Source organism: Rana temporaria, chromosome 5 (assembly GCF_905171775.1).
Source record: "Rana temporaria chromosome 5, aRanTem1.1, whole genome shotgun sequence".
NCBI classification, from domain to species: domain Eukaryota; kingdom Metazoa; phylum Chordata; class Amphibia; order Anura; family Ranidae; genus Rana; species Rana temporaria.
Genome location: NC_053493.1, coordinates 23,062,510 through 23,087,055, shown reverse-complemented (window position 1 = coordinate 23,087,055; position 24,546 = coordinate 23,062,510). Strand labels below are relative to the sequence as shown.

General features: G+C 45.6%; 1 protein-coding gene across 1 annotated transcript in view; it reads left to right on the top strand.

Annotated features, from left to right (window-relative positions):
• Nucleotides 1-24,546, top strand: part of SCIN (scinderin) — a 175,924-nt gene that overhangs the window by 28,847 nt on the left and 122,531 nt on the right. The window contains exon 2 of the mRNA XM_040352263.1: nt 11,991-12,145. Within this exon, the coding sequence (XP_040208197.1) occupies nt 11,991-12,145 (155 nt within the window). The remainder of the gene's footprint in view (nt 1-11,990; nt 12,146-24,546) is intronic.

The window sequence follows — 24,546 nt, the reverse complement described above, 5'->3', positions numbered from 1 at the left end:
CAGTATTCAAAACTCGGCGCGGGAAGCGAGTATCGGCGTATATCGCGCACCCACGATTTTGCCCTGATTTTCAGGGCAAAAAAGTGCGCGATATACGCCGATAAATACGGTATTTAGCACCTTTTAAACAGCCACAGACTGTAATTTATTAGTACACTATATTACCAAAAGTATTGGGATGCCTGCCTTTACACGCACATGAACTTTAATGGCATTTCAGTCTTAGTCCGTAGGGTTTAGTATTGAGTTGGCCCACCCTTTGCAGCTATAACAGCTTCAACTCTTCTGGGAAGGCCGTCCACAAGGTTTAGGAGTGTGTCTAAGGGAATGTTTGACCATTCTTCCAGAAGCGCATTTGTGAGATCCGAAAAGGCCTTACTCAGTCTCTGCTCTAAAGCCTCGTACACACAACCGAGGAACTCGACGGGCGAAACACATCAATTTGCTCGTCGAGTTCCTTGTGAAGCCGTCAAAACTCGACAAGCCATGTTTCTCCATTCCCATCAAGGAAATAGAGAACCTGCTCTCTTTTTGGCTCGTCGAGTTTCCTCGACGAAAATGTACACACGACCGGTTTCCTCGACAAAAAAATATCTCCTAGCAAGTTTCTTGCTGGTTTTTGCAGAAAAAACTCGGTCGTGTGTACGAGGCCTTATTCATCCCAAAATTGTTCTATCTGGTTGAGGTGCAGGCCAGTCAAGTTCCTTCACCCCAATCTTGCGTATCTATGTCTTTATGGACCTTGCTTTGTGCAGTGTCATGTTGGAACAGGAAGGGGCCATACCCAAACTGTTCCCACAAAGTTGGGAGCATGAAATTGTCCAAAATGTCTTGGTATGCTGACAACCTTAAGAGTTCCCTTCACTGGAACTAAGGGGCCAAGCCCAACCCCCAAAAAACAATTATTTCCCCCTCCACCAATTGATTTGGACCAGTGCACAAAGCAAGGTCCATAAAGACATGAATGAGCAAGTTTGTGGTGGAGGAACTTGACTGGCCTTCAAAGACAATCCCAATACTTTTGGTAATATAGTATATGTGGCCAAATATGCAGCTTCCACCATCCCTGCTGGGTCTGTCTTTTATATTTTGTTAGAGCTACAGTAGAACATATAAAATTTGAGAATATCTTGTTGTTTGATTATCCAAGACATGTAACAGTACAAGTGATTATATCATCCACCAGGACCCATCTACTTTTAAATGATCACTTTTGGGTGCACTGCTCTTTATTGGTGTAGGGCAGCTGTGCCCAACCTTTTGAAGAGCAAGGGCCACTTAAGCGACTTGGCAACCAGTCGCGGGCCACAATGAGCAGAGCGGGTGGATGACAGCCCACTCGGCTCTATAGAGACCACTCTACTCTCTCTCCTTTTTTTTGTGGATTGGATTGGAGGTAGGCGTTTGTAAATGAACACAAGTACATTTACATCTTCCATTCCTTATATCTGAATAGAGGGTCAGATTTGGTCGGACTGACCGTGTAAAAGGGGCCTAAGGTTGCTTTCACACTGATGCACTGTTGTTTACCCGCCACACGGGTAGGTGTGGTGTAATTTTAGAAAGCACACATAACTCGCAGGTAATAGAACACTATGGTTCAGTCCAGGTAACCCGCAGGTGCACTTCTCTGCACCTGTGGATCAGTTTGAAAGCAGCCCAGTAACCACTGCAGAACAGATATGCCCATATATGTCCATATATACACTGTGATTTTAGTAATAAACTTACCTTTATTAAGAGTATTCTATTCTATTTTATTCCATCCCAGAGCAGGAGGTCGCGGGCCACATCAGAGGGCACCGCGGGCCACATGTGGCCCCCGGGCCACTGGTTGGGCACCCCTGGTGCACCCCTGGTGTAGGGTCTTAGGTAGGTGTAGGTTGACCTCCGTCAGCGACCACCATGCAGGGAGAGTGGAGAACTCACATTCCTCTTAGGCCATCACTTGTGTCATTGCGTGGACAGCTAACCAATTGGATGCTGCTTCCCTGGATGACTTCCGGCTGCCATATTTGATGAGGGCAGTCCTTTCAAATAGCACTGGCTCACTGCGGTTGGTGCGCGTTAGTACATGTGGTTGGGTCAGGGACAGGAACCTGATAGATAGGGAGAATGTGACTAGAGCAAGGGAGAGTATCCGGAGGAGGAGGGACAGTATGGAGACTGTCCAATAGTGGTGCTGTTTGGAAACTTCCACCGCTAGTGCCTTTTTTGCATACTGCCTACCAGCCGCATCCTGGGTCAGGTGCTGTCGGTATCTTAGCAAGTACTGCATAATTAACTGTGAGTGTTTCTGCCAGTTTGAAGCCCCGTAGAGTGTGGCTGGAACATTCTTGACAATATACTTCCTTGAAACCTCAGATCATGCGCGTGTCATGTCTTCCCTGCTGGGTGCCTACCACTGGTCCTCGCTCATTCCTATGGGTTCCATTATGGTGTATGTTTGTATTTGACTCTCAGTAATTCTATGGGCCAGCTCTCTAGTCACTAATAGGTAGATTCAGTAAGAGTTAGGCCGGCTTATCAGTAGATAAGCCGACCTAACTCAGAATCTACGCCGACTTATGTTTAAGCGTATGCTCAAACAGAGATACGCTTAAACATATCTAAGATACGACGGCTTGCGCTGTCCTATCTTAGATTGCAATATTTTGGATGGCCGCTAGGTGGCGCTTCCATTGCGGTCGGCGTAGAATATGTAAATGAGTAGATACGCCGATTCACGAACGTACGCCCGGCCGACGCAGTACTTTTACGCCGTTTACGTAAGAGATAGGCCGCGTAAAGTTAGAGCTAGGCCCTATTGGAATAGTAATGTCAAGTATGGCCGTTGTTCCCGCGTCGAAATTCAAATTTTTTACGCCGTTTGCGTAAGTCGTCCGTGAATCGGGATTTACGTCGTTTACGTCCACGTCAAACTCAATAGGCCCGTGCGGCGTACTTAGCCGCAATGCACACTGGGAAGTGTAGGCACCCGGCGCATGCGCAGTTCACAAAAAATGTAAAAAACGTAAGGTCAAGCCCCATTAGCATACAACACGCCCCCCTCAAACACATTTGAATTAGGCGCCCTTACGCCTGCCGATTTAGGCTACGCCGCCGTAACTTAGCAGGTAAGTACATTGTGAATCATGTACTTGCCTCGCTAACTTACGGCGGCGTAGCTTAAATGCCTTAAGCTACGCCGCCGCAAAGTTAGGCATAGGTACCTGAATCTACCTATATCCCTGATATACTTAAAATCCTTCTCCACAGGTGCTTCTCAGCATATTTTTTATCCAAAGTAGGTCTGTAGGTCTTCCTTAACCCACTCCAATGGCTTGGATTTTGGACTGAAATGCAGAACATGATAACATTTTGTACACACATACATGGGAGAGTTTAGTTAGGAGCCAATTAATCTACCTGCATGTCTTTGGACCCCCAATGAACATAGTGAAAACAGGCAAACTCCATGCAGATAGTGTCTTGACTGAGATTTAAGCTAAGGACGCCATTAGCATCAAGAACAGCAAGTATAATACCATTTCCTATTCCTAATGTGATTTGGAAGAAAATATTTTCCATGACTGCCCAACCCGCCAGAGGTGATGACTTTTTTGCTAAGTTTGTTTACTTTTATTTAGTCTCGGACCCAATCCAGTACCCCAAATTGGTCCTCAGTGGCTTCATCAAACAATTCCTGGAACCACAAGAGTAAAGAAAACGCTAATTTCCTTCATACTTCTCACAGCCAACTGAAAGATCCTGGAAAATGACGAAAGTAAACTGATTATTGTGTAGCGCCCTGCTCCTGATGAACAGGCGCTGCCTCAAATTTAATGGGAGTCTGGGCTGTTATTTGGCTCAGACCAGAGTGATTAAAGGAACACTAAAGGCAAATAGGTAGATTCAGTAAGAGTTAGGTCGGCTTATCTACTGATAAGCTGGCCTAACTCAGAATCTAAACCGACTTATGTTTAAGCGTATGCTCAAACAGAGATACGCTTAAACATATCTAAGATAGGACAGTTTGCGCCGTCCTATCTTAGATTGCAATATTTCGGATGGCCGCTAGGTGGCGCTTCCATTGCGGCCGGCGTAGAATATGTAAATGAGTAGATACGCCGATTCACGAACGTACGCCCGGCCACCGCAGTACATTTACGCCGTTTCCGTAAGTGATTATCAGGCCTAAAGTTATTCCATCTATTAGATGGAATAGCAATGTTAAAGTATGGCCACCGTTCCCGCTTCGAGATTCGAAATGTTTACGTCGTTTGCGTAAGTCGTCCACGAATATCGATTTACGTCGTTTACGTCGAAATCAATAGGCCCAAACAGCGTACTTAGCCGCAATGCACACTGGGAAATGTAGGTGCCCGGCGCATGCGCAGTAATAAAAAAGCGTCAAAAACTTAAGGTCAAGCCTTATTAACATAAAACACGCCCCCCTTACACACATTTGACTTCGGCGCCCTTACGCCCGCCCGCTTTAGGCTACACCGCCGTAACTTAGCAGGCAAGTACATTGTGAATCATGTACTTGCCTAGCTAACTTACGGCGGCGTAGCCTAAACACGCTAAGCTACGTCGCCGCAAGTTTAGGCACAGCTACTTGAATCTACCTAAAACTTTTTTTTTTAAATAACAAACATGTTATACTTACCTCCAATGTGCAGCTCGTTTTGCACAGAGTGTCCCCTAACCCTGTCTTCTGGGGTCCCTCGGCGGCTGTCTCGGCTCCTCCTCGCAAAAGCTTTCCACCTTCATGCGAGGGAACTTGCATGGTGGAAAGCTTTTGCGAGCGCGCTCCCGTGATACAGCGGTGATACTGTAACACTCGGCCCCGCCCCCCGGCGCGGCGCGTCATCCGCTGTGATTGACAGCAGTGCCAGCCAATGGCTGCGCTGCTATCAATCCGTCCAGCCTAGCCAATCAACGGCCAGGCTGGGAACCGAAGAGGATCACGTGGCGCGCGCGGGACTTTCGAGGGGTCAGGTAAGTAAAACGGGGGTCCGGGGGGGGCGTTAACATTGGATGTTTTTTCACCTTAATCCATAGGATGCATTAAGGTGAAAAAACTTTTACCTTTACAACCCCATTAAGGGCAAATTTAGCCTCTGTTCTAGCCATGGCTGCACTGGGAATGATCCACCATTGATAGCCTGGGGGTGTTATTACCACCCTAGGCCAAGGGTGGCAGCAGTCAGGTCATGGTATATTGAATGTCCCCCTCAGCAACGAATTAGTGGGAGTGGTTGCCCCGCTGTGCATGCTGGGGAGGGGTACTTAAGGGACAGACGCCATTGGTGCGGGGTCCATTTACGCCTCGTGGCCCGCCTGGTCGGAGGTGCGTGTTCTGAATCCTAGCTCCGGGACCACGTTGGCCCGGGACTGCGGCTTCGTCTGGTGGGCCCAGTTGTCTGACTGGGGCCCGTACTACAGAGATAATTTTGTGCTGTCCGTCCTGCGGGATGAAGCCACTTGATGAAGGAGACCAGGGGAGGACCTATCCTGGTAAGGACCATGCAAGAGGCTGGTACCTTAGGAGAAGGCCTGGAAGCTTCATCCAAGGATGCACCGTACACCGAGAGGCCTGACAGTGTCGCCTGTCGGGTCTAAAGGTTCTAGTGAGAAAAAGCTAAAGAGATCCGGGTGCTGAATCCTGTGGTAGAGGATTCCGGACCAAAACATCTCATCGAGAAAGGAAGGTCTGTGGCAGAGACTGTACTTTATTCCGTGCGCCATCCCGGCTGCTAGGCCAGTGAGAGGGACCTACCAGGGTGGGCAATACCCACTCTGGCTAGAGTGGCGACGAGAACTGTTTGCTGGAAACAGGAGTGTTTCCTTACTTTGCACCTGAACCTTCCTACCCTTCCACCCCTCACTCCTCTTTTCTACTAAAGTTCTCCCAAATAAACCCCCAAGAGAAAAGAGGTACATTGTGTGTGGACATTGAAGTTCTTCAGACTCTCCTTTCAGCGAGAACAGAGGTAACGCGTCGCCCAAAATATACACCAGAAGCTCCTGCGGGGGTAGTGCTACAATTGTATAATAAATTATGTTCAACGGAAAGCTTTCAAGTATCCTGAATGACAGAAAGATAGAATTTTGATGATCAGTGGTCACCCTGGTCGACTTATGTACAATTAGTAACACAGAGGGCCAGATCCACGGAGCGCGGCGTATTTCTAGGCAGGTGTAGCGTATCGTAGTAACGCTATGCCGCCGCTACTTTGAGAGGCAAGTGCTGTACTCACAAAGCACTTGCGTCTAAAGTTACGGCGGCGTATCATAAATGTGTCGGCGTAAGGGCGCGGAATTCAAATGACAAAGATGTGGGCGTGTTCTATGTATATTAACTGTGACCCCACGTAAATGACGTTTCGATCGAATGGCGCATGCGCCGTCCGTGGAGGTATCCCAGTGCGCATGCTCCAAATGACGTCGGCAAATCTTCATGCTTTCGACGTGAACGTAAATTACGGCCAGCCCCATTCACGGACGAGTTACGCAAACGGCGAAAAATTTGAAAAATTCAACGCGGTTCCGACGTCCATACTTAACATTGGCTGCGCCATGTTTTTGGTGGTTTATCTTTGCGCCTGAAAACCCCTTACGTAAACGGCGTATCTTTACTGCGATGGCCGGGCGTACGTTCGTGAATAGCTGATTTACATATTCTAGGCGTAAATCAGCGTACACGCCCCTAGCGGCCAGCGTAAATATGCAGTTAAGATACGACGGCGTAGGAGACTTACGCCGGCCGTATCTTAACAAAATGTAAGCGTATCTCAGTTTGAGCATACGCTTAAAGTTGCGACGGCGGGGATTCGGACTCACGACGGCGTATCTACTGATACGCCCGTTGTAAGTCTTTGTGGATCTGGCCCAGAGTGTGAAAAAGGTCTGCATGATAGACTTTCATTCCTTATCCTTCTTCTGATTCTTCTCCTTCTCTCCTTTTCCTCTCCTTTTTCTTCTTCTGTCCTTATTTTTTTTGTCCTTCTGTGCTTCTGCCTTTCTTCTCCATTTGTCCTTCTTCTTCTTCTTCTTCTTCTTCCTTTGTCCTTCATCTGCCCTTGTTCTTCTTTTGAAATGTGTATAGCAATACCAGTAGAGATGATTAAATTGGGAGAGATGGGGACAGAAGCCCTGAAGAGAGTTAAAGCGGAGGTTCACACAAAAAGTGAACTTCCGCTTTTTGGATCCCCCCCCCCCCCTCCGGTGTCAATTTGGCACCTTTCAGGGGGACGGGGGTGCAGATACCTGTCTGAGACAGGTATTTGCACCACTTCCGGGTTCTGACTCCCTCCTTGTGACGTCACCCCCCCCCCCGCTGTCTTCTGGGAAACACTGTTCTCAGAAGAGAGCAGGGACCAGTCACGCCGCGCCGTGATCCTCGCGCATGCGCAGTAGGGAATCGGACAGTGAAGCCGCAAGGCATTTTTTTTTTTAATTGTCGCTCTATTTTTGTTTATACGCAAAAAAGAAAAACCGCAGAGGTGATCAAATACCACCAAAAGAAGCCTCTATTTGTGGAGAAAAAAGGACGCCGATTTTGTTTGGGAGCCACGTCGCACGACCGCGCAATTGTCAGTTAAAGCGACGCAGTGCCGGATCGCAAAAAGGGGCCTGGTCCTTTAGCAACAAAATGGTCCGGGGCTTAGGTGGTTAATTTGTTATTTCACAGGTTGAGTGGTTTATTCATATTTTCCTACTCACCACGATCACTGGTTTTTATTTTTATTTAGCACAGTTTCCTGTTATTAATTGCTATTTCTAGATGCGCATATCTCACGTTTTTGAACGGCTGCTGTTTTTTTTTTTTTTATGTACTTGATAGGGTAGCGCGGTATTTTCCATTGCATATATACATAGTTACATTGGTCCAGCTTTGACCAATGTAAGAAAATATCCATACGTGGAATTCTTTACAGTTTGGTGCTCAAAGTACGAGGGTACTTCAAAAAGTTTCTGCACAAAGTACGAGGGTACTTCAAAAAGTTTCTGCACAAAGTACGAGGGTTCTTCAAAAAGTTTCTGCACAAAGTATGAGGGTTCTTCAAAAAGTTTCTGCACAAAGTACGAGGGTTCTTCAAAAAGTTTCTGCACAAAGTACGAGGGTTCTTCAAAAAGTTTCTGCATAAAGTACGAGGGTTCTTCAAAAAGTTTCTGCACAAAGTACGAGGGTTCTTCAAAAAGTTTCTGCACAAAGTACGAGGGTTCTTCAAAAAGTTTCTGCACAAAGTACGAGGGTTCTTCAAAAAGTTTCTGCACAAAGTACGAGGGTTCTTCAAAAAGTTTCTGCACAAAGTACGAGGGTTCTTCAAAAAGTTTCTGCACAAAGTACGAGGGTTCTTCAAAAAGTTTCTGCACAAAGTACGAGGGTTCTTCAAAAAGTTTTCTGCACAAAGTACGAGGGTTCTTCAAAAAGTTTCTGCACAAAGTACGAGGGTTTTTCAAAGATTTCTGCACTTTTTTATCAAAGTTATCGTATTTTCCGTCTTTCTGGAAGCTGAGGGGGAGCCAGAACCGCTGACAGAAACAGGCTTTTTCAAATCTCACTGTGCCATTACATTACATTCCTCACTGTGCCATTACATTACATGTCCCCACTGTGCCATCACTTGCCCCCACTGTGCCATCACTTGCCCCCACTGTGCCATCACATGCCCCCACTGTGCCATCACTTACCCCCACTGTGCCATCACTTGCCCCCACTTGCCCCTCACTGTGCCATCACTTGCCCCTCACTGTGCCATCACTTGCCCCCACTGTTCCATCACTTGCCCCTCACTGTGCCATCACTTGCCCCTCACTGTGCCATCACTTGCCCCTCACTGTGCCATCACTTGCCCCTCACTGTGCCATCACTTGCCCCTCACTGTGCCATCACTTGCCCCTCCCTGTACCATCACTTGCCCCTCACTGTGCCATCACTTGCCCCCCACTGTGCCATCACTTGCCCCTCACTGTGCCATCACTTGCCCCCACTGTGCCATCACTTGCCCCTCACTGTGCCATCACTTGCCCCTCACTTGCCCCTCACTGTAAATTACGCTGGCTTGTGTTCCCTGGTGCAGCCCTTTGCATGGATGCTGCTGAGTTACACCTCCTTTATGGGGCATAACTTTACGCCGGACGTATAACTTACACGCACTGCGTCAGGCGCACGTAAGTTCGTGAATCGGCATATTTTCCTCATTTGCATATTTTAATGGCTGATCAATGTGAGCCTAAATATGCGCCCAGCGTAAATGTGTTCCCACCCTACGCCGGCGTAGGCAAGTTACGTAGTTGGGATGAAGCCTGTTTTTAGGCGTATCTTAGTTTGTGGGTCCGGCGCACAGATACGACGGCGCATCATTGCACTTACGCGACGTATCTGGAGATACGTCGGCGCAAGTGCTTTGTGAATCCGGGCCTATGACTTTAGTGTAGACTGAATTCTGATTGGTTGTTGTGGATTACCACCCCTATGAATTAGCAATCTTTATTGAACAAGGCTAAGGCTGAACAGATAACAATAGGCTCAGTTTACAAAGCTAGAACACCAGCATAAGGATCATTGTTTTTTTTTGTTTTTGTTTTTTTATTACGGGCCAGGTATTTTATTTTTCAGATATTTTTATTTATATCCAATGAGATTTAAAAAAATACAACCACATGGCTAAAATAAAGATTATCATCTGGGTGTGTTAGCTTTGTAAATTCATACTACAGTGCTGTGTGCTTGCCAAGTGACTCAGTCTCCAGGAATTCTTACGAGTCATGTGACCAGAGCTTTATACATTCAGCGTATATGTCGTCTGTTTATAATCCGATGACACTAATGGAAGTCAGAGGACAGGCAGATAGCTTTTACTTTAAATCACAATGTTCCTGTGATACTTCATAATACATGCAACTGTAAGCAAATCCTCCAGAAACAGAAGTGACATTGCGACTAAAATACACTCACCGGCCACAATCTTCCAGAAGCACATTTGTGAGGTCAGGCACTGATGTTGGACGAGAAGGCCTGTCTCGCAGTCTTAGCTCTAATTCATCCCAAAGGTGTTCTATCGGGTTGAGGTCAGGACTCTGTGCAGACCAGCCAAGTACCCCCACCCCAAACTCGCTCATCCATGTCTTTATGGACCTTGCTTTGTACACTGGTCCAAATCATTGTGGTGGAGGGGGAATTATGGTGTGGGGATGTTTTTCAGGGGTTGGGTTTGTCCTCTTAGTTCCAGTGAAGGGAACTCTTAGGGCTTCAGCATACCAAGACATTTTGGACAATTTCATGGTCCCAACTTTGTGGGAACAGTTTGGGGATGGCGACTTCCTGTTCCAACATGACTGCTCACCAGTGCACAAAGCAAGGTCCATAGGGTAGCATTTCAGGTGTAAGGTCCCTACACTGTCCCTCCTCCACCGGAACATTTCCCTGTGCTAGACACAATGGGCTAGATTCAGATAGGTTAGCGGATCTTTAGATCCGCGTAATCTATCTTATTTACGATCCGCCAGTGCAAGTTTTTGAGGCAAGTGCTGTATTCAGAAAGCACTTGCCTCTAAAGTTGAGCCGGCGAATCGTAAATCCCCCGGCGGAATTCAAATTCCGCGGCTAGGGGGAGTTTACTATTTAAATCAGGCACGTCCCCGCGCCGATCGTACTGCGCATGCGCCGCCGGCTAAATTTCCCAGCGTGCATTGCTCCAAATGACGTCGCTAGGAGGTCATTGGTTTCGACATGTCCATCCGTATTCGCGACCGACTTACGCAAATGACGTAAAAAATTCAAAATTCGACCCGGGAACGGCCATACTTAACATTGGATACGCCGCATATAGCAGGGGTAACTATCCGCCGGAAAAAGCCGAACGCAAACGACGTAAAAAAAAAAGTGACGGGCGGGCGTTCGTTTCTGAATCGGCGGATCTCCACATTTGCATATTCGTGCCAGCGGGAGAATGCAGCCTAAGATCCGACGGTGTAAGTCACTTACACCTGTCGGATCTTAGGGAGATCTATGCGTACCTGATTCTATGAATCAGCCGCATAGATCCTACCAACGGATCTCAGAGATACAACGGCGTATCAGGAGATACGCCGTCGTATCTCTATCTGAATCTGCCCCAATGTCCCTCACCAACGTGTTCCTGTCCTTGACCTAGGCGCTTTGCAAATGCACAACAACTGCACTATTTATTAGCACTGCCCTCACTAAAGATGGCCGCCGAGGTCAACCAGTGCAGACGCATCCAATCGCATGGCTGCTCCCCTGATGATGCCAACAGAGGCTTCCAACTTTGTGGGAACAGTTTGGGGATGGCCCCTTCCTGTTCCAACATGATTGCACACTAGTGCACAAATGGGGTCCATAAAGACATGGATGAGCAAGGTGTGGGTGGAGAAACTTGACTGGGCTGCCTCAACCCAATAGAACACCTTTGGGATCAATTAGCGTAGAGACTACGAGCCAGGCCTTCTTGTCCACATCAGTGCCTGACCTCACAAATGCTCTTCTGGAACAATGGTCAAACATTCCCATAGACCAGTGGTTCTCAACCTGGGGGTCGAATGATGATTTGCCAGGGGTCACCGAATCCTGGGCTGTTCCTGAAGCCCGCACCGCTCTCCCAGTGTTTTTGCGGCCACCCAGCAGGGCTGTCCCTGGAGCCCGCAGCCGCCCACTCAGCCTCTTCGCAGGAGCCCATTCAGTTCACGCCATGGTTGGGGGGGAAAAGACTAAAGGTCAGCTGACTGGTGAGGAATGTGAAGTGGGAGGGGCTGGAGGAGACCCCATCTCCTGATTTCGGCATAGGTGTCACTGCTACGAGACACTGCAAAATCAGAGACACAGTGAGTGATACTACCTGTGATTATAGTTGCCAATAAAAGGACTCGGGGAGCGCTAAATGTCTGTGGGTTAGAGGCGCAAATTAATTTTCTTGGGTGCTTAAAACTAATTGATTTGATTGCATACGGTATATTCATATCTCCTGTTTTCCCCCTAGGAAAGGAATGCAGTCAGGATGAAAGCACCGCCGCCGCCATTTTCACCATACAGATGGACGATTATCTGGGAGGAAAGCCAATTCAGTATAGAGAGCTTCAGGGCTATGAATCCGGCGCCTTTGTTGGCTATTTCAAGGGTGGAATGAAATACAAGGTAAACTACAGGATCACTTTAAAACAACATCTTCTGTGTCTGCTAATTACGACCAAAACTTTAAAACCTAACCCCAACCAAACGTATGTTTCCATTTTTGTCTATGGTTTTCTCTTATTTCCTGTCCCTGTGATACCAAGGCAAGAAATGAGGGGGGGGGGGGGCGATTCCACAGATACACATTGCCCAAAATGTTTAACCCTTCCCCACTCTACTAGAAAATAGCTTTTTTGTCTGTCTTTTGGAGAGACTTCCCACCACTTCCTGTCCTGACAGGAAGTGAGGGAAAATCTCTCCAATAGGGAAACACACAAGAAAAAAAAAAACATAATTTCTAGCTCTGATTGAAACTTAGGCTGCATTCACACCTGAACGCGGCGTATGTTACCGCGGCGTTTTTTAAGCCTAACATACACCAGAGGGCTGATCAACATTGTCGGCTATGCCGAACGCCGCCTGAAAAAAAAGGTCCGGGACTTGTTTTGAGCTTCAGGCGTACGGCATGTGAACCATCTCCATAGCCGACAATGTTATGTTGTTGCAGGCTGCAATAGCGTCGGGCGTGAAAACGCCTAGGTGTGAATGGAGCCTAAATGTAACATTGAATGAAGTTGGGTGGGCCTGGGGGATAAGTGCTACAGAAGTCATCTGACAGTTTTTTTTTACTTTTCTGGTGAGATCTCCTAGTTCTTCGGTTTGGAGACTTGCTCTTGCTCTGTTGAATTTTTTTTATTTACAGGAAACCTTGGACTGCGAGCATAATTCGTTTCGGAAACATGCTTGTAATCCAAAGCACTTGTATATCAAAGTAAATTTCCCAATAAGAAATAATGGAAACTCAAATGATTCCTTCCACAACCATTTATTCATAGGTCCTTCATAGTCCATATAAAAATATTATATCAATGTGATTGGTTGTGTAACCATAAAATGTCCATCCTTTAATATACTATGTGAAATAGAGATCACTCCTATTGATGGAGTTATAATAGATATCATAGATGATTGACTTGGTTTGGCTCAAATGAAAGCTACATCTATGCTATGAGTTGAATTGGGGACCCTGTGTGCCTTTTACAATGTTTCATGATGCATTCTTAATGTGCAAGTAAATTCTCTGTGACAAGATGTTCGGGTCACAATACATTTGTAATTTTTCACAGACTTTTATTGCTATGCTTGTCTGTACCTTATGTTTTTTTCAATAAAGCTCTTTTGAATATTAAAAAAAATAAAATGTCCATCCACACATGGAAGCCTCCACAAGGGGATTAGAAGCAAATTCCAGATTTTGTTAAACATGGAACCACAAATACACCTACAGAGGCACCATCCCCAAAAGATGTGCAACTATACAGTAAAACCCTGGATTGCGAGCTTAATTTGTTCCAGGAACATGCTTGTAATCCAAAGCACTCTTATATCAAAGCAAATTTCCCCATAAGAAATAATGGAAACTCAGATGATTCGTTCCACAGCCATTTATTGATAAATCCTTCAGTCTATAGTCCATATAAAAAGATTATAGCAATGTGACGGGTTGTGTAACCATAACATGTCCATCCACAAGGGGATTAGAAGCAAAATCCAGCAGGAGCCACAGAGTATAAAAGAGAAGAGAGGCGCCTCTAAGTAGGGTTGCCACCTCATCCCTTTAAAACAAAACACATATGAATTCCACAGGTTCTAAGGTTAATTTAATTTAGATAAGGCTCCACTTGAGTTCAATTACCACCTCAATCAGCCACAGAACCTGTGTAATTCATATGTGTTCTGTTTTAAAGGGATGAGGTCGCAACCCTACCTCTAAGTGTAGCAATATCGTTACATTTAATGAAGGTGCATACTTGCCAACTGTCCCGTTTTTAAAGGGACAGTCCCGTGAAATAGGACCTAGTCCCGGCTAATTTAGCCTGCCGGGACTTGTCCCGGCTAGTGGGGAAGGCAGGTGCGGCAGTATGTTTATATCTCTCCCTGCAGTCCCCGGCTGCCTGGTCCTGACTCCTGACACACACATTGCAGAGTGAGACGGAGTGAGCTGAGCCCGCCCCCCTCCTTCTCCTGCTGTGTGATGTTTCCTGTGTACACAGAGGAGGAGGGGAGGAGAAGGAGGCTCACCACGCTGCTGCCGAGAAAAGCTGCTCGTCTGACAAGATGACACATGTCCTAATGCAAAGTAAGTGAGCCTTCCAGAGGGGGAGGGAGGGGGTCATGCCTACAGGTTACAGTTTACTGTGAGTCATTTTGGGGGAAAGGATATGTTCTAGGGGGCACTTTATGATGTATGCTGCAAGGGGGCTTGAATATGAAATCCACCCCCTTAGCATCCCAGAAGAGATGTGGCAAATTGCTCCAGGTGCCCATACTAATGCCCCCTTTCCAGGCAAGTTAGCAAAGTGTGGGTTCCAGGTCACAGGTCCAGGTTCACACTGAAAAACACAGGAACACGCTGTGCATTCTGTGCAATTTCAGCCCAATTATGTCCGCACACTCTCTGACCATCTCCTGTACCATGTCTGCAGTCTCTGACCGTCTCCTGTAGTATGTCTGCGGTCTCTGACCATCTCCTGTACCATGTCTGCAGTCTCTGACCGTCTCCTGTAGTATGTCTGCGGTCTCTGACCATCTCCTATACCATGTCTGCAGTCTCTGACTAAGGATGAGTTCCAGCGTTTTCACACAGCCCATGTGCAGAGCCCACCAGGAAGTCAGCACTGCGCTAATCACAGGCAGTGAGTCATAGGTGTACAAGGCAGGAGGCGTGCTGATACCTGTAGTCCTTTATATTGGACCTTCCCTTACCCTAAGGACTTCCTCTCCCCTCTTACACAATCACAGAGGTTGTATCAATTTCCTGTAATTCTCTCTTTATTGAGTAGACCCTATAATCCAGTGGTCTCAAAGTACCGTCCTGCGGACCACTTATAAATGGCCCGCAGGCAGGGCAGAAGTGGGGGGAGTAGATTTCCTTCACATGCAGAGTAGCGCAGGAAGCGTCTCTGTCATAAGTTCACTTCTCTGTCTCACGCTGCAGCTGCTCTCCGCCCCCGGCGCCCCCCCTCTCTCTTCTCGTCCATCCCTATTTGCTTGTGATATCACCTGGGATGGACGAGAAGAGAGGGGGGGGCCGCCGGGGGGCGGGGAGCAGCCACAGCGCGAGACAGAGAATCGAACATATGACAGAGATGCTTCCTGCGCTACTCTGCATGTGAAGAAAAAAGAAAAACAAGTAAACGCTGACATGTACACTGATTGTGCCCCATGTGCTCTGTTTGTTCCCCATGTACCCCGATTGTGACCTCATGTTCCCCATGTACCTTAATGTGCCCCATGTACCCTGATTGTACCCCGATTGTGCCCCGATGTGCCCCATGTACGTGCCCTCATGTACCGTGTTTGTACCCTGAATCTGCTTCATGTACCCTGATGTGCTCCGATGCGCCCCATGTGCTCCGATGCGCCCCATGTACCCTAATGTGCCCTGATTGTGCTCTGATGTACCCTGATGTGCCGGGCTCTGTACCCTGATGTGCTGGGCTCTGTGCCCTGATGTGCGCTGTGCCCTGTACCCTAATGTGCTGGGCTCTGTGACCTAATGTGCTGTGCCCTGATGGTGAATGGTCAGTGTGCAGTGGTCGGTGTGCAGTGTAGTGGTCAGGGTTAATAATGCATCCACTGACACCAGTGCTGGGGGTAAAAATGCGTCCACTTACAGCAGTGCTGGTGGTAATAATGCGCTCGCTGACACCAGTGGGGGGGTAAAAATGCGTCCACTTACAGCAGTGCTGGTGGTAATAATGCGCTCGCTGACACCAGTGCTGGGGGTTAATAATGCGTTCGCTGACACCAGTACTGTTGTTTTTGAAGTTTGAAAGTTTGCATGTGGCCCCCCATGGCATATGAAAACTTGTCTTTTGGCCCTCAGGTAATTTGAGTTTGAGACCCCTGCTATAATCTGATAAGTAGGCGAAGATTATGCGGAGTGGGTGGAGCTTCGGGGAAGTGAGTGTGGTAATTAATAGCTGTGCTGCAAAGTGTCCCTGGAATTTTTTTTTAAATGTTGGCAACTATGAAGGTGCAACATTTTGTAACTCACATGGTTGATGATTAAAAGAGGCACATCTAAGTATGCAGGGATCCAGGGTAAAGCTGTCCACGTAGACCGTCCTCCGCACCGCCGGCTCTCACTGCTGTCAGTCTGCAATCGTGACCGGGAAGACTACCCTAAAAAACTAGGTTTGAGGCACTTGTGGAGCGCAGCATGGAAGGGATGACGTAGATGGCAGTGCGGAGGACAGTCTATGACAGTGGTTCTCAACCTAGGGGTCGGGACCCCCTCGGGGGTCAAATGATGATTTGCCAGGGGTCACCGAATCCTGGGCTGTTCCTGAAGCCCACACCACTCTCCCAGCCTTTTTGGGGCCACAAGGCAGGGCTATCACTAGAGCCTGTGGCCGCCCACTCAGCCTCTTCACAGGCACCCATTCAGTTCACGGCATGGCTGGGGGGCAGAGACTAAAGGTCAGCTGACAGGTGAGGAATGTGAAGTGGGAGGGGCTGAAGGAGACCCTATCTCCTGATTTCGGCATAGGTGTCACTGCTATGATACGCCACAAATTCAGAGACACAGTGAAGCCAGAGACACAGTGAGCAACACTACCTGTGATTAGAGTAGCCATTAAAAGGACTCAGGTAGTGCTAAATGTCTGTGGGTTAGGGGCACAAATTACCTTGGGTGCCGACAACCCATGCTACGAAAATAATTTTACTGTTAGGGGTCCCCACAACTTGGGAAATGTTATCAAGGGGTCACAGCACTAGAAGGTTGAGAACCACTGGTCTATGTGGACATCTTTACCCCGGATCCCTGCATACTTAGATGTGTATGTTCATCAACCATGTGAGTTGGTAAATGTTGGACCTTCATTAAATGTAACCATATTGCTACACTTAGAGGCGCCTCTCTTCTCTTTTATACTCAGTTGTGACATGACGCTACTCTTATATCAAGTCATCGCTTGTATATCAAGTCAAATCATGTATTAAAAAATGTAGCTTGTCTTGCAAAACGTTCTCAAACCAAGGTTTTAGAGCCGGTTCACACTGGGGCGGCGCGACTTCGGGGGCGACTCGGCAAAATGACTTCTGTATAGAAGTCAATGCAAGTCACCCCGAGTCGCCCCCGAAGTCGTACAAGAACCTTTTTCTAAGTCGGAGCGACTTGCGTCGCTCCTATTAGAACGGTTCTGTTGAATAGAATGGGACGCGACTTGTCGCCTGACGAGTCGCCCCAGTTTGAACCGGCTCTTACTGTATTATATTCTGGAAAGTGTAACAGGAAAAGGTAAAACTTCCAATTGGACAGGAACAAAGTTGGAAGCTATGGCAGGAGATCTCGCTCTTGGGGTATACAAGGCATATAAGAAGCCAGGGGCTCACTGAGCCCACAAGGGACCACCTACAATGAAAACCTTTTTTTTATGGACAATGGCCCAGATTCTCAAAGGGCTTACGACGGCGCAACGCAATGTACGCTGTCGCAAGTCCTAATCTGGGCCGTCGTATCTATGCGACTGATTCTTGCGCCGGGTGATTTACGCTACGCCGCCGCCGCAACTTTACAGGCAAGTGCTTTGTGAATAAAGCACTTGCCTGTAAAACTTGCGGTGGCGTAACGTAAATGACATACGTCACGCCGCCGCAGTTTTACGCCCATCTACGAGAATCTGGGCCTATGCCTTTATGTTCCAGCACAGCCGGATCTATGCTCTCTTACCTGGAGGCATACTGGTCTCTAGGTGAGAGTGACTAGAACATTAAAGCCCGGTAATCCCCAGGTGAAGAGGGTTTATTGTTGCATCACACAAATAGCTTTTCTGTCAGTCATTAACCACTTAAGCCCCGGACCATATTGCTGGTCAAAGACCAGAGCACTTTTTGCGATTCGTCACTACGTCGCTTTTACTGACAATTGCGCGGTCGATGCGACGTGGCTCCCAAACAAAATTGGCGTACTTTTTTCCCCACAAATAGAGCTTTCTTTTGGTGGTATTTGATCACCTCTGCGGTTTTTAGTTTTTGCGCTATAAACAAAAATAGAGCAACAATTTTGAAAAAAATTAACATTTTTTACTTTTTACCATAATAAATATTCTCCAAAAATATATAAAAAAAACATTTTTTTTCCTCAGTTTAGGCCGATACGTATTCTTCTACATATTTTTCGTAAAAAAAAAATCGCAATAAGCGTTTATTGATTGGTTTGCGCAAAAGTTATAGCGCTTACAAAATAGGGGGTAGTTTTATGGCATTTTTATTATATTTTTTTTTACTAGTAATGGCAGCGATCAGCGATTTTTTTTTTCGGTACTGCGACATTATGGCGGACACTTCGGACACTTTTGACACATTTTTGGGACCATTGGCATTTTTATAGCGATCAGTGCTATAAAAATGCATTGGATTACTATAAAAATGCCACTGGCAGGGAAGGGGTTAACACTAGGGGGCGGGGAAGGGGTTAAGTATGTCCCTGGGTGTGTTCTAACTGTAGGGGGGGTGGACTCACTAGGGGGAAATGACAGATCGCTGTTCATACATTGTATGAATAGACGGTCAGGCATTTCTCCCCCGACAGGACCGGGAGCTGTGTGTTTACACACACAGCTCCTGGTTCTCGCTCTGTAACGAGCGATCGCGGGTGACCGGCGGTGATCGCGAAGCGCACGGGAGTCAGGAGCGAGCGGGGGGCGCGCGTGCCCCTATTGGCTGCTGGGAGAGATGACGTAGATCTGCGTGATCTCGCCCAGCAGAGCCGACCGTAAAACTGTGGCGGCTGGTCGGCAAGCAGTTAAAGCATCTTGGAACTGTCGAGTAATAACTCATACCAGCAGCTCTTCCTCTTCTCACATAAAAGGCTCAGCATACTAAACAAGCTTTCCAATTAGCATATGTTTTACTATAAATAATGATCAGAGATCTACGGCAGCTCAAGCTGGTCCTACTGGAAAAAAACTCAAGACAGCTGGTGAGGACTGGTGAGAGTAAGGAGGATAGCTGCATTTTAAATTAAAACTAAAGTAAAACTTTTTATTTTTGAATGGAGTGGAGAGGGATTAGAACACCTGTCCTTTTTTATTGCTGTCTGTGGCCCCCGTTGTTTGTCCTGTTTACCATTATCAATAAAAGCATGGCTCCCAACTGTCCCTGATTTGGAGGGACTGTCCCTGATTTGAAGCAATGTCCCTCTGTCCTCCTCATTTGTACCTCATTTTGGTCTGATCCATATAGATGTATATAGGGTTGTCCCGATACTTGTACTCCCGCAAATACCCCCGATGCCTAAATAGAATACTTGACCCCCACACATACCCACCCAGCCCCCCCGCTGCCGCAACGAATGCCGCCGCCGCCGACCCCGTCGCATACCGCAACAGCGCCGCCGCCGCATGGTTAAACAGCGTGATGTTCCCCGCACGCTGTTTAACCATGCGGCGGCATCTAGGTATGGGGGGACATGGCTGGATATAGGGGGGACATGGCTGCATATAGGGGGGACATGGCTGCATATAGGGGGGACATGGCTGCATATAGGGGGGACATGGCTGCATATGTGGGGGGACATGGCTGGATTTATGGGGGACATGGCTGGATATAGGGGGGACATGGCTGGATATAGGGGGGACATGGCTGGATATAGGGGGGACATGGCTGCATATAGGGGGGACATGGCTGGATATATGGGGGGACATTGCTGCATATGTGGGGGGACATGGCTGGATATATGGGGGACATTGCTGCATATGTGGGGGGACATGGCTGCATATGTGGGGGGACATGGCTGCAATATGTTTGGGGACATGGCTGCATATGTGGGGGGCATGGCTGCATATGTGGGGGACATGGCTGCATATGTGGGGGGACATGGCTGCATATATGTGGGGGGACATGGCTTCATATGGGGGGGACATAGCTGCATTTGGGGACACATTTAAAAAAAAGTATCGGTATTCGGTATCGGCGAGTACTTGAAAAAAAGTATCGGTACTCGTACTCAGTCCTAAAAAAGTGGTATCGGGACAACCCTAGATGTATATAAAATGCACTGTTTATCTATCAGAAACTGTTTCCCAGCACTAAACCTTTCATCCAATTTCTAAATTGCTGCATTTGTAAATTCCAAAAGCCAATATAAAGGAATAGTAGTGGTAAAAAAAAAAAGCACTTGTTGGTTTAACCGATCTTGTGTTTTTTTTGTACAAATTTTTGTTAAGGGGCGTGGCCAAGGGGTGTGTCCTATGCCTGCATACTTTTGCTTATAGGTGTCCCTCATTTCCCATCTCAAAAAGTTGGGAGGTATGATAAATATGCAAGTAAAAGAAAATCCCATATTTTGTGTTGTCCCCAAAAAAGTAATAGATTGGAAATCTTCCAATGGGGACACCAGTTTTGGAAACCTGGTGGGCCCCAAGGAAATCCCTAAATTTTCTAGGATTTCCTCTTACTTCCTGTTTGGCTATGGGACAGGAAGTAAAGTGAAATCTCTGCAATGGGAGACAGATGGCGAAAAAAAAAATCTGACAGGGGTTACAACCCTCGCTTACTCCAAATTTAACCGCTTCAGATCCGCGCTATAGCCGAATGACGGCTACAGCACGGATCTACTGTGCCAGGAGGGCATCAATAGACGTCCTCCCGTGCTCGAGCATCCTGCGTGCGGCCTGCAAGGCGCAGGCGACACGCTCTATGATCAGCAAGTCTTATGCATACACTTATATAAAAAAATGTGCCATGCCTACCAGTACAATACAATCTTAAATACACATATATATATATATAATGTGTGTTGTGTTAAGGTCGTGTTTAGTTATTATTGACACAGGATACAAAGCTTTTTAAGCTCACCAGTTTATTATATTATATTGAATTGACTTGATAAGCTCGGCACACTTTTCTATATATCATTTTTAGGGTGTGTTTTTACTTTATGGTGCTTGCGTCAGCAGTTAATTGGTAGGTTTCTGCGAAATAATTAAAGCAAGTTGCATTTTACCCAATGTTTTGAAAGACAATAATAATAAAAGATGACAAAAAATAAAGCACAATTTTTTTTTTATGTCTCTTTAGATTTTTGAAGTTGCTACCAGCACACTTGTGCTAAAAAAAAAAAAAAAATAAAATAATATATATATATATATATATATATATATATATATATATATATATATATATATATATATATATATATATATATATATATATATATATATATATATATATATATATATATATATATAATAATTAAATAACAAAATTACAACACAGAAGTGAAAGACAAAGGAAAAAACCCTCTTGGACATTTTTGTTACAAATTTTTAGGGTATTTATTTTCCTTTTTTAGCATACATGATCATGATGACACATGATATGAAAAAATATTTTGACCCTTTTGCCCTTTTCCAGCTGATACCTGCTTTTTTTTTTTCCTGTTTGTGTACATTTTTTTTTTTTTTTTTTTAAAAACAACAAAATTCAAACCAAAATAGAGAAAAACACAAGGAGAAAAAAAAAACTGCTAAACATTTTTGTTACAGATGTTTAGTGTATTTTTTATTTTTTTTTCATTGTAGCATACATTATCAAGATTACACATTATATTATTATACAGGATTTATATAGCAGCAACAGTTTGCTCACGCTTAACAAAATGAAGGCAGACAGTACAGTTACATTACAATTTAGTACAAGAGGAATCAGAGGGCCCAGCTCATTCGAGCTTACAATTTAAGAGATTGTATAAAAAAAAAAAAAAAAAACTCTAATGCCCTGTACACACGATCGGTTTGTCTGATGAAAACGAACCAATGGATTTTTTCATCAGATATCCGATGAAGCTGACTTTCATCAGTCTTGAATACACACCATCAAATAAAAATCCGATCGTGTCCAACGCGGTGACGTAAAACACAACGACGTGCTGAGAAAAATGAAGTTCAATGCTTCCGAGCATGCGTCGACTTGATTCTGAGCATGCGTGGATTTTAAACCGATGGAAAAGCCCACAGACGATCGTTTTTTTAACCATACGAAAATTTTTAAACGGGTTCTATTTTTTTTCACCGATGGGAAAAAAACTGATGGGGCCCACACACGATCGGTTTGTCCAATGGAAACGGCCTGTTTTCATCAGACGAACCGATCGTGTGTACAGGGCAAAAAAAAACAGGTAAAAACATTTTAAAATTTTTGTCCCTTTTCTTGCTTTAGTTTTTTTTTTTTATTGTATTGTTATTTGAGATTTTTTTTAACTACTTGCCGACCAGCCGCCGCAGTTATACGGCAGCAGGTCGGCTCCCCTGCGCGAGAGCCCGTAGCTCTACGTCACCTCGCAAAGCGGCCACTAGGGGCGCATGTGCACCGCCCGCTCGTCCCGGATTCCGACACGCATGCGATCACCCACACCCGCGATTGCTCGTTACAGAACGAGGACCGGGAGCTGTGTGTGTAAACACACAGCTCCCGGTCCTGTCAGGGGGAGAAATGCCTTATCGTCTGTTCATACAATGTATGAACAGCGATCAGTCATTTCCCCATGTCAGTCCACCCCCCCTACAGTTAGAACACACCCAGGGAACATACTTAACCCCTTCCCTGCCCCCTAGTGTTAACCCCTTCCCTGGCAGTGGCATTTTTATAGTAATCCAATGCATTTTTATAGCACTGATTGCTATAAAAATGCCAATGGTCCTAAAAATTTGTCAAAAGTGTCCGCCATAATGTCGCAGTACCGAAAAAAAAACGCTAATCGCCGCCATTACTAGTAAAAAAAAAATATTAATAAAAATGCCATAAAACTATCCCCTATTTTGTAAACGCTATAACTTTTGCGCAAACCAATCAATAAACGTTTATTGCGATTTTTTTTTAACGAAAAATATGTAGAAGAATACGTATCGGCCTAAACTGAGGAAAGAAATTGTTTTTTTTATATATTTTTGGGGATATTTATTATAGCAAAAAGTAAAAAATATTAATTTTTTTCCAAATTGTCTCTCTATTTTTGTTTATAGCGCAAAAACTAAAAACCGCAGAGGTGATCAAATACCACCAAAAGAAAGCTCTATTTGTGGGGGGAAAAGGACGTCAATTTTGTTTGGGAGCCACGTCGCACGACCGCGCAAATGTCAGTTAAAGCGACGCAGTGCCGAATCGCAAAAAGTGCTCTGGTCTTTGACCAGCAATATGGTCCGGGGGTTAAGTGGTTAATGAAAACATTTGGATTCAGAATTTTTCTCATGTAAAAAAGCAAAGCCCCCCCCCAAAATAGAATTTTGTACTGTGGTCGTGCTTCCGTTACCCTATCTTTACATTTTCACATATCTCTACAGGAAATGTGTGCAGTGCCTTGTGGTATCTAAATGTTGCCTGTTTACTCTTAGAAATCTTTTTTTTAAATGTATTTAAATTTCTCTGCATTTTAAAAAAAATTTTTTTTTTTTTTTTTGCATTTTAATACTTTGATGAATTTGAAAAACCAATCATAACACCACATTTGTCTTCATTCCATCTGTCATCTGTATTTCTTGTAATAACAAAGTAAGCATGGGGGAAAAAGGAACTGAAAATTAGGCTTTGCTAAAGAGGAACCAATTATAATTTATGACTAGATATGTTTAGAACTTTAGACCATCTATCTAAACAATTGTGTTCCTCTCAGAGTGATAATATCTAATGAGTGCAGATACAGAATTTTTATTACCTTTAAAGTGGTTGTAAACCATAACTCCCAACATTGTGAGATGGGAATGAGGGACACCTACTAGCAAATGTATGTAGGCATAGGACACGCCCCCCTTCCCTGCCACACCCACTTAAAGGTGAATTAACCACAAAAAAAAGGTTATTTAACCACTTAAGAACCGAACCAAAATGCAGCTAAAGGACCCGGCCCCTTTTTGCGATTCGGCACTGCGTCGCTTTAACTGACAATTGCGCGGTCGTGCGACGTGGCTCCCAAACAAAATTGGCGTCCTTTTTTTCCCCACAAATAGAGATTTCTTTTGGTGGTATTTGATCACCTCTGCGGTTTTTATTTTTTGCGCTATTAAACAAAAATAGAGCGTCAATTTTGAAAGAAATGCAATATTTTTTACTTTTTGCTGTAATAAATATCCACCAAAAATATATAAAAAAACATTTTTTTTCCTCAGTTTAGGCCGTTTGGCTATTAAGCGTTTAAGCGCGTCATTTACGTGGGGTCACCAATCATTTACATACAACACGCCCCCCTACCAGCCTAGTTTGAATTACACAGGCTTACGCCGGCCAATTTACGCTACGCCGCCGTAACTTAGAGTGCAAGTCCTTTCTGAATACGGGACCTGCCGCTCTAAGTTACGGCG